The sequence below is a fragment of the Indicator indicator genome, chromosome 34 (genome assembly GCF_027791375.1).
Source record: "Indicator indicator isolate 239-I01 chromosome 34, UM_Iind_1.1, whole genome shotgun sequence".
Classification (NCBI taxonomy): domain Eukaryota; kingdom Metazoa; phylum Chordata; class Aves; order Piciformes; family Indicatoridae; genus Indicator; species Indicator indicator.
Window position 1 is genome coordinate 4,609,192 of NC_072043.1, and position 12,046 is coordinate 4,621,237.

A 12,046-nucleotide genomic window follows, 5' to 3' on the forward strand; every position below is an offset into this window, starting at 1 on the left:
TTCTCTCCCTCTATGCTGCCTGCTCAGCTGGAGCTGCAGGTAGGTTTGGGTCGGGTGTTTTGTTTGGTTGGGTTTTTGCTGTATCTAATCCAATGGTACGTAACAACCTCACCCTCCATGTTGTTTTGTCCAACTTCTGTTTGCTGTCTCCTGACTGACCCTGCATCATAAATTGTCACATTTGTTCTTGAAGCAACCACAATTCAGAACTAAGGCTTATCTGAACGACAACTTGCATTCTTCTAGTGCTTTTCAAATCAATTAATTGCCAGTTTTAGGTGGATATTACAGGAGTAAGCTGCTTGGATGAGATGCTGAAATATCCATCTTAAAGCCTTGGAGGATTTCTTTGCGCTGTGTTACCAGTTAATGAGACAGCACCAAGGTCTCTTTTTTGTTTTGATAGTTGGTGGCTTATCTGACCACAGAGCAGTAAACCATTTCACCCTTCTCTAGCCTTTAACTGTAGTGATTTGCATGGCACAGAAGTCTGGCCTGCTCTCTAACCACTGGTGAGACAGTAGTGATCAAACTGCAAAGTGCAGTAATAGTGGAGTTAAGAACCTGAAGTGCATCTCTTTGGGTTTATCAGCATATCCCCATAGTTAAGGGGAAAATTCTACCCTCTGGCACCAGCCAACACATGAATTTTGACACAGCACATGTCTAGTTTTCCAGCTCACCTTGTGTCTTGTGGCAGATCTGTGTATTTCCCTTTGCCTCCACTTGTAAAAGGGAGAAAGAAAATGACAGCAATTCATGGGAGGGCTGATTTTGAGCCTCCTGTATTAAATTGTAGCTGTTTTTTATAGCAAAACAGTCCCTCTCACGTTCCTCCTTCTGGAATGAATGTCTAGGTTTCCCTCTGCAGTTCAGATGGTGAACAGGATCACCAATTCAGGTTCACCAATTTAATCTCTAGCACAGCATTTGACAGTATTTCCAAGCTGCTTCCAGCAGAAGAGCTCCTAACTTTGCTTTCTCAGTGCCAGCTGTTGGCACACACTTAAGGGACACAGCAAATGTCAGTACAGACATTCCCACAGGAAAAGGAGAGAGGAAAGCAGAGAAATCTGTTTGCAGGAGTCTTGAACATAGCTCATGGAGGAGCATGTAGCACTGAAGGTGTGAAAGCAGAGGTGCCAGCAATGTCCTAGTGCTATTTCTCCAGCTATCACGATGTAAGATCTGAAAAGAGGTGAAATGTTCTTCATTATTTAGTCCTGCTCTGTTTGTCTTCCATCTTTCTTCTTCATTCTCAGGCTCTTGCACATGAGATGTGCTAAATGGCAAAGACAGGCCAATTGCTCACAAGTTCTTACCTGTTGCTTGCAAATCTGCCATTCTGCCCCTGCTGTAATGTTGTGGAGCTCTGTTATTAGCAAAAAGAATAAGCTTTAGGTCATTAGCTTTTCAATGCGTGTTCCACCAGAAGCTTTCCAGGCAATGCTAAACCACTGCTGCACATCTCTGTGGTGATCTTTGGTGCAGAAGCTGAGTTTGTAAAGGGCTGGGGAATTTCCTAAGCCCTGCCTCTGTGTGAAAGAACAGAGTTTCCTTTGCATGGTGGTTGAGTTTGTGATCTTGTCCCCCGAAGTTAGCTGGAATTGCAGCTCTTCTCAGGCTCAGGCCTGTACTTTGGAGAGGGCTTGGTTATAATTTAAAGAAGAATGCTGTGCTAAAGACAGAAGTTAGCTAGATGAGCAGAAAACAGGGGCTGGAAAGGAAGCTCCTGCACTGTGTTCTCCTAACTGTGAGTAGCTGCAGGTGTATCCCATAAATCATAGATTCATGGAACGGGTTGGGTTGGAAGGGACCTTGAAGGATCAGTTGGTTCCAACCCCCTTGCCATGGGCAGGGACACTTCCCACTAGACCAGGCTGCTCAAGGCTCTGTCCCAGCTGGCCTTGAACAGCTCCAGGGAGGAGGCATCCACTACCTCCCTGGGCAACCTGTTCCAGTGTCTCACCACTAATTCTGCCCATTGCAGCTTCCCCTTCTGGAAACTGGAGCCAGCATGGGTAATACAGAAGCATTATTTGAAGTTGGGGTTTACTGATCACCTGGTGTATTTGATCTTGAGACTGTTTGGTTGTGGATTCAGTACCTAGCAATGCAAGCTGAAGGTCTCTTGGCTGTTTCTTTCAGAATGCAGCTCTTCAGCACCTGTTCATCCGGAAATCCTTCCGCCCCTTCAAATGCCTGCAGTGTGGGAAGGCCTTCCGGGAGAAAGACAAACTGGACCAGCACCTGAGGTTTCATGGGCGAGAAGGGAACTGCCCTCTGACCTGTGACATCTGCAACAAGGGCTTCATCAACAGCGGTGCCCTCGAGAGCCACATGAAGTTCCACATGGACCAGAAAACTTATTCCTGCATCTTCTGTCCTGAGTCCTTTGACCGCTTGGATCTGCTGAAGGACCACGTGGCCATCCACGTCAACGATGGCTACTTCACCTGCCCCACCTGCAAAAAACGCTTCCCAGACTTCATCCAGGTGAGCTCTGAAGCACTCTCTTCCATCTCTCTCTCTCTCTGTATGTATTTCTCTGTACTCTTCTTGTGTAACCACAGAATCACAGAATGGTAGGGGTTGGAAGGAACCTCTGGAGATCAAGTACATAAAGGGTGGCTACTAGGAGGATGGAGACTTCCTTTGTACAAACCTGTCCTTTGGCATTAAAACTGAACCAAAACCAAAATGCTAGTTTCACATCTTTAATCCCTTGACTCTTTATGTCAAGGTAATTCATGTGAGCACATTGCAGAGATGCCAGAACAGATCAGGATACTTTGCTTCCTCACTTCCCTCTGGCTGGGGCTTCAGCTGGGGACTTTCTTCTTCTCCGCAGACTGCTTAGGAGCAGTTGCACTGGAGTAATAGTGAGGAATGTAAGCACTCTGTGCAGAGCCACTGCAGAAGAGGGTTAATAGAATTTAAAGATGCCATTTCCATCTGCAGAAGGAGAAGCTGAAGCGTGCTGTGCACATATTCATTATCCATCATAGGCACAAAGAAGCTGATCATCTTGCTGTGCTGTCTGACTTCAATTGAAATGTAGGAATCCAGTTTAAGTCGAGTAATAGGAACTGATTGACTGTCCAATGGTCTAAAGAGGGAAGGAGGGGGGAAAATGATTTACTAATATCACTGCATTCCAGCAAAATCCTGTGTTCATGACATTGGAGTGAGTCCAGAGGAGGCCACATAGATGATCCAAGGGCTGGAGCACCTCTGCTATGAGGATAGGCTGAGGGAGGTGGAGAGGAGAAGACTCTAGGGGGACCTTAGATCTGCCTTCCAAGAGCTGAACCTACAGGAGGGCTGGAGAAGGACTTTTCTTAAGGGTGTCCAGAGACAGGACAGTCAGTTTTAAGCTGAGGGAGAGCATGTTTAGACTGAAGATTAGGAAGAAGTTCTTCAGTACGAGGGTGGTGAGACTCTGGAACAGGTTGCACAAGGAGGTTGTGGATGTCCCCTCCCTGGAGGTGTTCAAGACCAGGTTGGATGAGGCCTTGAGCAGTCTGGGCTGGTGGGATGTGTCCCTGCCCATGGCAGGGGCATTGGGACTGGAAGATCTTCAAGGTCCTTTGCAAACCAAACCATTCTATGAATCTATGTGTTCAGAGGTCCATTTTGTGTGAAGGGCTTGGATTTCAAATGTCGAACTTCATTAGGTACTTGATTGAGAGAAAAAGCCTCACTAGATGCTTGAGGAGGTCAAGAATAGTCCCAAAGTAATTGTGATTGAGGAATGGTGTGCAAATGCTTTTCTGTCTTTAGGGTTTTTTTCCATTTCTAATTGCAAGCTCATTGTCTCTGATTGAAGAAAATTAGTCCCTACATTTAGAAACTGATAAATGATCAAGGTGTGAACTTAAGGATGATTCAATAAAGCTGGTATGTCATGGATTTTTTGCTACCCATTAAGTGCTCAACTGTGCAATAGCTGATGCCTTCAAGAATCACTCTTGAGGAAATCAAACTGGCCATCCAGGTGCATAATGAAGTTGTTGAAGAACTTCTTGCCAAGATATCAGCCCTTCTGATAAAACACTCTTTAAACCAAAGCAGATTAGAGAATTCTGGAGCCCTTCTTCCTCTTTGCTAAGAGTTTCCTAGGCTGTTTACTACAGGCTCCTCTCTGTTTCTGTGCTCTGCACCCCTAGGTCAAGAAGCATGTCCGGAGCTTCCACTCAGAGAAGATTTACCAGTGCACGGAGTGTGACAAGGCCTTCTGCAGGCCTGACAAGCTGCGCCTCCACATGCTGCGGCACTCCGACCGCAAGGACTTCCTCTGCTCCACCTGTGGCAAGCAGTTCAAGGTGAGGTGGTGGCTCCTGACTGGATCGTTCCTGATGCAGGTGGAGAACATACAATGCACCAGGCTCGGGGCAGAGTAGCTGGAAAGAGCCCACCAGAGAAAGACCTAGAGATGTTAGTCAACAGCCAGTTGAAGATGAGCCGGTGTGTGCCCAGGTGGCCAAGAAGGCCACCAGCATCCTGGCTTGGATCAGCAACAGTGTGAGCAGCAGGCCCAAGGCAGTGATTGTCCACCTGTACCCAGCACTGGTGAGGCCACACTTTGAGTACTGGGTTCAGTTTAGGGGCCCTCACTGCAAAAAGAACATTGAGATGCTGGAGTGGGAGCAGGACTGGTGAAGGGTCTGGAGAACAGGTCTGGTGAGGAGCAGCTGAGGGAAGTGGGGTTGTTTAACCTGGAGAATAGGAGACTGAGTGGAGACCTTTTGACTCTCTACTAGTTCCTGAAACGAGGGCAATACCGTCATAGGACGTGAGGTCCTCACAGAGTCACATCTGATTTGGCTTGGAAGGGACCTTTCAAGGTCATCCACTCCAAGCCCCCTGCAATCAGCAGGGACATCTGCAACTAGAGCAGGTTGCTCAGAGCCCCAGACAACCTGACCTGGAATGGTTCCAGGGATGGGCATCCTGGGCCAGAGTCTCACTTCTGTAAAGAGCTTCTCGACGCAAGATGAGGATGCAAGTTTCTAACCATGTAAAGTTGAACACTAATATTTTAGATCAATTTAAGGAAAAGCCAGAGTGAAAGGGGGGTTGTCCTCATAGGGGTTGTCAAATTAGTGTTAGTTTGACTCCTACTTCTGTGGCTGAGCAACCTCAGCTTGGCTTAAGGAAAAACCTAAGGCCAAAGGGTTCTTGCTGAGCTGTCCAACACTGAGCATTGCAGCTGGAGGGGAAAAGGCAAAGAGAGATCTCTGAACATCTTTGTGATGGCTGATGGTTCTGCCCCTGGTTGCTCTTTCCCTAGAGGAAGGACAAGCTGCGAGAGCACATGCAGAGGATGCACAACCCAGAGAGGGAAGCCAAGAAAGCCGACCGGATCAGCCGCTCCAAGACCTTCAAGCCCCGGATAGCCTCCAGCGACTATGAGAGCTTCATGTTCAAGTGTCGGCTCTGCATGATGGGCTTCCGCCGCAGGGGCATGCTGGTGAGACTCCCTCTGCTCCAGCTCCTGCACTCACTCTTGATGACTAATTAAGGAACAAAGATGGAATTCCGGTGGTGGGAACACAAGGATGCTGTGAAAGTAGGAGAATGTCATAGCTGAGTTGAGATGACCTCTTGTTGTTTTGAACCTGTGTCTCTCATCTCCTCAGCAGACAGATTTCATTGCCTGTATTGTGTGTCTGGATGTCACCAAGTAATGCTGATTGATGTCCTCTCTTTAACAGAACATGAGATCAATAGAATGTCTAGCTCAGCCCTGCTGCCTCTGTTTTCCTGGCTGTCTTTCCTATTTTTTGTTTTCTCCCTTCTTGAGGGGCCTCTCCTGGCTGTGCCCTGGAACTGCTGCTTCGTAATGGCTGTTTTGCAGCCAGAGATCTCACATGCAAATATTTCATGAGGGATGTGAGGCTAGCAAAAGCCTCCCTGAGCAGAGGTCCTTTACATTACCTCTCCGTCAGCTCCAAGAGAGCTCTGGCAAGCTATTTTACCCCTTCCTATCTTATTGTGATTAAAGAAACTATCAACGAGATTGAGCAAGACCTTGTTACCTTCAGCAGTTGACTACGAACACACAACAACCCTTGCAGCAGCAAATGCTTCCAGTGCGGCTGGCTGGCATCATGAGACTTTTACTCTGGCTGTTAGCCATGTCTAGGAGAAGAAGCAATTCCTGTCTTCCAGCTGTAATATGTTCTCTTGCTCTCTCTGTTTCTTCCTCCTAAGGTGAATCATTTATCAAAGAGACATCCAGACATGAAAATAGAAGAGGTGCCAGAGCTCACGTTACCCATCATCAAACCCAACAGAGATTACTTCTGTCAGTACTGTGATAAGGTATGTAAGGAAGTCACTCCTCAGAGGGTTAGCTCAGTCCTACACCTGTATGCAGCCAATTTGTCTCTGCATAGAAACATCTGGCAGGATTTGTAGGGGTTTTTTGAGGTGCTTGCCAGCAACATTCCTTTAGTGTTGTCCAAGAATATTTAAGATGAAATGCACTTAGGCCAAGGCAGACGAAATTGAAAACTGCAGTTCTGTGCTGTCTTTGGAGCTGGGAAACTTAGTGTGATCCAGCAAACAGTCACTCACCCCTAGTCTTGTATCACTTCCTGCAAGCTAGGACTGAGTGTCCTGTCTGTCTGTAATTCCTGAACACTCATTTTCTCTTGGCTTCTGTATCACTGCTGGAAGTTAGTCACTAACCTCTTGTAAGCTGCTTTCTTAGTCACATGCCAGTAATTCCCAGCGTTCAGTGGAGCCTGAAGCTTCTTCTACACCACCTTTGGGTTCCTGGTCTTAGTCCCTGGCCTCTGTTTTTTATGCATGTGTGCCTTTATTTACCAAGGAGTGTGGTTTAACTGTCCTCATCCTCAGTACATTCATCCCTAATACTCCCTTTTGCTTAAAGGGAAACAACCTGGGTAGTGTCAAATAATATTACAGAATAGTGATAGTCACAGAATCATTTTGGTTGGAAAAGACCTTCAGGATTCATAGATTCACAGATTGACAGATGACATAGGGTTGGAAGGGACCCTCAAAGGTCATCTTGTCCAGCCCCACTGCAGTCAGCAGGGACACCTCCAACTAGATCAGGCTGCCCAGGGCCACATCAAGGCTGATCTTGAATGTCTCCAGGGATGGGGCCTGATCACAGAGTCCAACCATTATGTAACTCTGCCAGCTCTGGTGCTATACCATGGACCATTCATTTGTTGATGTGCCTTAAAATCAGTTAAACAGCAAGTTTGATGTGTTGCGTGAGAGTGGAGGCATCAGCCCTCGTGACAAACAAATGCCAGGCAAATTACAACTTGAGTGGTCAGTTGAGTGGTCGGTGATATTTGACCCTCCGCCACTTTCATTCCCAATCTTTCCCCTGCAGGTGTACAAGAGTGCCAGCAAACGCAAAGCACACATCCTGAAGAACCATCCTGGTGCTGAGCTACCTCCAAGCATCCGGAAACTGCGTCCTGCAGGCCCCGGAGAGCCGGATCCCATGCTGAGCACCCACACCCAGCTGACAGGCACCATAGCCACCCCTCCAGTCTGCTGTCCTCACTGTTCCAAGCAGTACAGCAGTAAGGTATGAACTTGTCTCAGAAGAAAGCCTCTCCCTGGTGATGCTTTTTCACCACAGCCTCTGTCAGAGAGCAGAGCTCTTTTATTCTGAGTCAGAGTGCTGGTGGCATGCTGTGTGCTGACAGTACAGGTGGAGTCTGCTTGGTTTAGGCTGAAAAGGTTCCCTGAATAGAGGGCTGAAGCTTGAAAGAAGAAATGAAGTGTTAACAATGTGATTACAAAGGGAAAACAGTGAGAAGGGAGAGGAATAGGGGAAGAAAGCACAGGAAACAGCTGTCGAAAAAGCCCCCAAAATATTTGGCTGTGCTGGGGTAAAAAGCTGGCAGGTTATGGTGTTTGGGGTAATATTTCATTGTCAGTTAGCTCTAATCAGCAGATGCTTTGTGATCCTTGTTTTTTTTTCTTGCTGAGCAGAGCATCTGTGAATCTTCACGGAATCATAGAGTGGTTTGGGCTGGAAGTAACCTTAAAGATCATTCAGTTCCCACCATCCTGCCATGAACAGGGACACCTCCTACCAAGCCAGCTTGCTCAAGGCCCCATCCAACCTGGCTTTGAATACTTCCAAGGTTGGAGCCTTGACAAGTTCTCTGGCTAACCTGTTCCAGTGTCTCACTACCCTGATGGGGAAGAATTTATTCCTGATGTCTAATCTAAATCCACCTTCTTCTGGTTTGGAGCCATTACCCCTGGTCCTGTCATTGCATAGCTGTAAAAAGTCCCTCCCCAGCTCTGCTGTAGAGCCCCCTGGAAGTACTGGAAGGCTGTTCTAAGGTCTCCCTGGAGCCTTCTCTTCTCCAGGCTGAACAACCCCAACTCTCTGGATGCTGCCTTACTGAGGGAGACCTAAAAGCTGCAGTCTGCTGGTCCAGAGTGGAGTCCCTGACCACGTTTCTAATGCTCTTTTTCCTCTCTCTGCAGACAAAGATGGTCCAACACATTCGCAAGAAGCACCCAGAGTTCGCTCAGCTCCCTAACACAATCCATGCTCCACTGGCAACAGCTGTCATCAGCTCCACTCCTGCTGTCCTCACCACTGACAGCACGACTGGAGAGACTGTTGTGGTAAGGACTTGAGACACTTTAGACCAGGACAGTGGAGGGCAGCAAACAGAAGCATTTTTTTTTGAAGCGTGAGGACATTGTTTGAGATCACCTTGAGATCATTGTTGAGATCAGTGTGATGCAAGTATGTGCTGATGATCTGTATCTCTCTCTCTCTACCTGCTCAGACAACAGATCTCCTGACACAGGCAATGACAGAGATATCCCAGACCCTGACAACAGACTATCGAACCCCCCAGGGAGATTACCAGCGAATCCAGTACATCCCTGTGTCTCAGTCCACAACTGGCTTGCAGCAGCCCCAGCACATACAGCTGCAGGTTGTTCAAGTGGCCCAGGTGAGTAACCTGCTGTGTTTTACATCCCCCTTAAGCCTCTGCTCTCTTGGGGCTCTAATGCAGGTTGGAGTGAGGTGGGGGTTGGCCTCTTCTCCCTAGTATCAGGTGATAGAAAGAGAAGAAATGGCTTGAAATTGTGCCAGGGGAGGTTTAGGGCAGACATTAGGAAAGGTTCTTTGCTGCAAGAGTGGGCAGGGATTGGAACAGGCTGCCCAGGGAGGTGGTGGAGTCCCCATCCCTTGAGGTCTTCAAGAAACGTGTGGACATGGCACTGTGGGACATAGTTTAGTGGCCACAGTGGTGTTGGTTTGAAGCCTGGACTTGATGATCTTGGAGGTCTCTTCCAACCAAAATAATTGTAGGATTCTATGCAAGTTTAAAGAGCAGTTACGAAGAGTGGTGCAGGCTGGATTTGTACACTTAAACTGATTGATAATGCATGAGGGTTGCCATTGTAAGCATCATATCCTGGGCATAAATAATCCTGCCAGTCTTGGTCAGCTGGCTGGAGATACATAAACACAGCCTTAATTTCATTCTACCCATCTGGGCACCTCAAGTCTGCTTGAGGAAGGTTTTCCAGCAGCTAGGAAAGTGGGTCAGTGGGTGACCCATTTTTGCAGTTGAAAACCAATTTGTACTTCCTTCATCTCAGCGAGGCAGAGCCAAAATCTGGAGGTGCAGAAAGTGTCTGCTTTTTCCTTTCATATCATCTATTAGAATATTCATTGTCTGTGATGATGCTCCACAGCCTCCTGAAAATAAAACCAAGGCATAATTGGAGTAACTGAGCTGAAGGAAATACCTCTGGTAGCTGTAAGAAAATGCTGTAGCCTTCAAATCTGTTACCTGCTGGGTAAGGCTGAAACTGATGCTCTGACCTTGTTGTTCCACACCTTTTATCACAGGACAAGTTTGCATGGCTGCTTCTGCAAAGGACTAGAAGTAGAAACCTCTGTTTGGATTCTTTTTTTGCAGGCTACCTCACCTCACCAGTCCCAGCACTCCACAGTGGATGTTGGGCAGCTTCATGACCCCCAGACCTACACCCAGCATGCTATCCAGGTGCAGCACATCCAGGTCGCAGAGCCATCCCCAGCAACTCAGCCATCATCACAGGTACTGCACTCTTCTCTTGCAGGAAAGATTTTCCCTACCAGCCTGCTTAGCTGATGTCCTGCCTGTGCTGATGGAGGACACAGTCTCCTCTATGGCGTTTAGAGGACCACAGATGAACATCTTACATGAACAAACATGCTAGGGGACTGGAATATCTCTCTTATGAGGAAAGACTGAGAGAATTTGCTCTTTTCCAGACTAAAAAGACCCAACTGAGGGGGGGATCTCATCAATGCTCATCAATACTGAAAGGGTGGATATCAGGAGGATGGGACCAGGCTTTGTTCAGTGGTGCCCAGTGACAGCACAAGGGGTAATGGACACAAAGTTGAACCTAAGAAGTTCTGCCTAAACATGAGGAGCAACTTCTGTAATTGAAGGATAATGGAGCCCTGGAACAGGCTCTCCAGAGAGGTGGTGGAGTCTCCCTCTCTGGAGACATTCCAGCCCCACCTGGACATGTTTCTGTGTGACCTGCCCTAGGTGACCCTGCCTTGGCAGGGGGTTTGGACTCAATCTCTAGAGGTCACTCCAACCCCTACCATTCTGTGATTCTGTGATCTCCAAGATCATCAGTGATGTTCCTAGGGTGTATTTAGGTGTTTCGTGGTTTTCTTCTGTTGTTGTGTGTGGTGCTTTTGGGTGGGGGTTGGTATTTGTGTTTTTATCCTAACAGCATTTACAAGGCAGAGATGAATGTCTGGGATTGGACAAACCTGCAGCTTAAATAAAGTTAGCCACTTGAGAAATGGGAAAGGAAACTGGCATTCCTCAAATGTTTGAGGAATCTTCATGCTGTTGGGTAGCATTTAACCTCTAATCTCAGTTCTCTGCCACAGGCTCACTATGTAACCTTTGGCAAGTAACTTCTCCATGATCTCTGCTTGCTAAACATAGACTGCAGCAAGCTGGATGAGAGGGAGGAGATCTTTGTGGGTTTGTGCTCAGTGTGCTGTAGAACCTGTCCCTGGTTTCCTTTAAGCTTGTACCAGAACAATCCTTACTCCACTGAGAACACTTATACCTCTTTTTCACTCCTAGGTTGGGGGTCAGTCTCTGAGCCCCTCCTCACAACCACCTCAGCAGGAACTCAGCCCCTCCCAGATGCAGACAGCCACAACAGCCCCAAGCCAAGCCCTCCAGCAGCAGCAAGGCTCTTCAGTGCAGCACACCTATCTTCCCAGCACGTGGAACTCATTTCGGAGCTACTGTAAGTGTCAGCAGGAGCTCTCTCTGGGAGCCTGCTTAGTGTGGGGCACTGTTCTGTGCTCCATTTCTCCAGCTACCAAATGGAATGATATTTCCAGAGCTCATTAAGCTTTGTCATTCATATTCATAGAGATCTAAGAAGACAAAGAGTTTCAGAGAAATTGAAATGCTTGCACTCTTCTGTCTGTAGTGATCTGATACATGATTTGGGCAGGTAGACTGGGCTCCTTTAGTCTTTCCAGCTGCTGTTTCAGGCTTGAAATCTTACTGACTGCTTTCAAGGTGGTCTTTGAGTTTGACTGAGGGTCTTGATTCTCCAATTTCTGTTCTTTAGCCTCTGAGATCCAGATGATGACCATTCCCCAAGGTCAGTACGTGATCACAGAGACTGCTGTAGGTACACCGGTCACCACTGTCAACACTGGGCAAGTGAAAGCAGTTACTCAGGTAAGGAAAGCATTGGCCCATTTTCCCTTCATCCAGAATAAGATATCAGGCTTAAAGCATTGAGTTTGAAGGCTACAGGAATCATCGAATGGCTTAAGGCAGAAGGGATCTCAGAGATCATCTACTCCAACCTCCCTGCCATGGGCAGGGATGCCTCTCAACTAGACTCAGCTGCTCAAGGCCTCATCCAGCCTGGCCTTGAACACCTCCAGGGAGGGGACATCCACAGCCTCCCTGGGCAGCCCAGTCCAGAGTCCCAGCACCATCATACTGAAGAACTTCTTCTTGAGATC

At 47.6% G+C, this 12,046-nt stretch overlaps 1 protein-coding gene across 2 annotated transcripts in view; it reads left to right on the forward strand.

Annotated features, from left to right (window-relative positions):
• The window catches only part of PRDM10 (PR/SET domain 10), a 31,897-nt gene that overhangs the window by 19,048 nt on the left and 803 nt on the right, over nt 1–12,046 (forward strand). Inside the window, exons 12-22 of one of the 2 annotated variants that reach the window (XM_054395533.1) lie at nt 28–39; nt 2,149–2,496; nt 4,170–4,325; nt 5,294–5,473; nt 6,217–6,327; nt 7,379–7,579; nt 8,497–8,640; nt 8,808–8,978; nt 9,957–10,097; nt 11,139–11,307; nt 11,641–11,753. In XM_054395533.1, coding sequence (XP_054251508.1) covers nt 28–39; nt 2,149–2,496; nt 4,170–4,325; nt 5,294–5,473; nt 6,217–6,327; nt 7,379–7,579; nt 8,497–8,640; nt 8,808–8,978; nt 9,957–10,097; nt 11,139–11,307; nt 11,641–11,753 — 1,746 coding nt within the window. The remainder of the gene's footprint in view (nt 1–27; nt 40–2,148; nt 2,497–4,169; nt 4,326–5,293; nt 5,474–6,216; nt 6,328–7,378; nt 7,580–8,496; nt 8,641–8,807; nt 8,979–9,956; nt 10,098–11,138; nt 11,308–11,640; nt 11,754–12,046) is intronic. The other variant, XM_054395532.1, reaches the window with a different exon arrangement.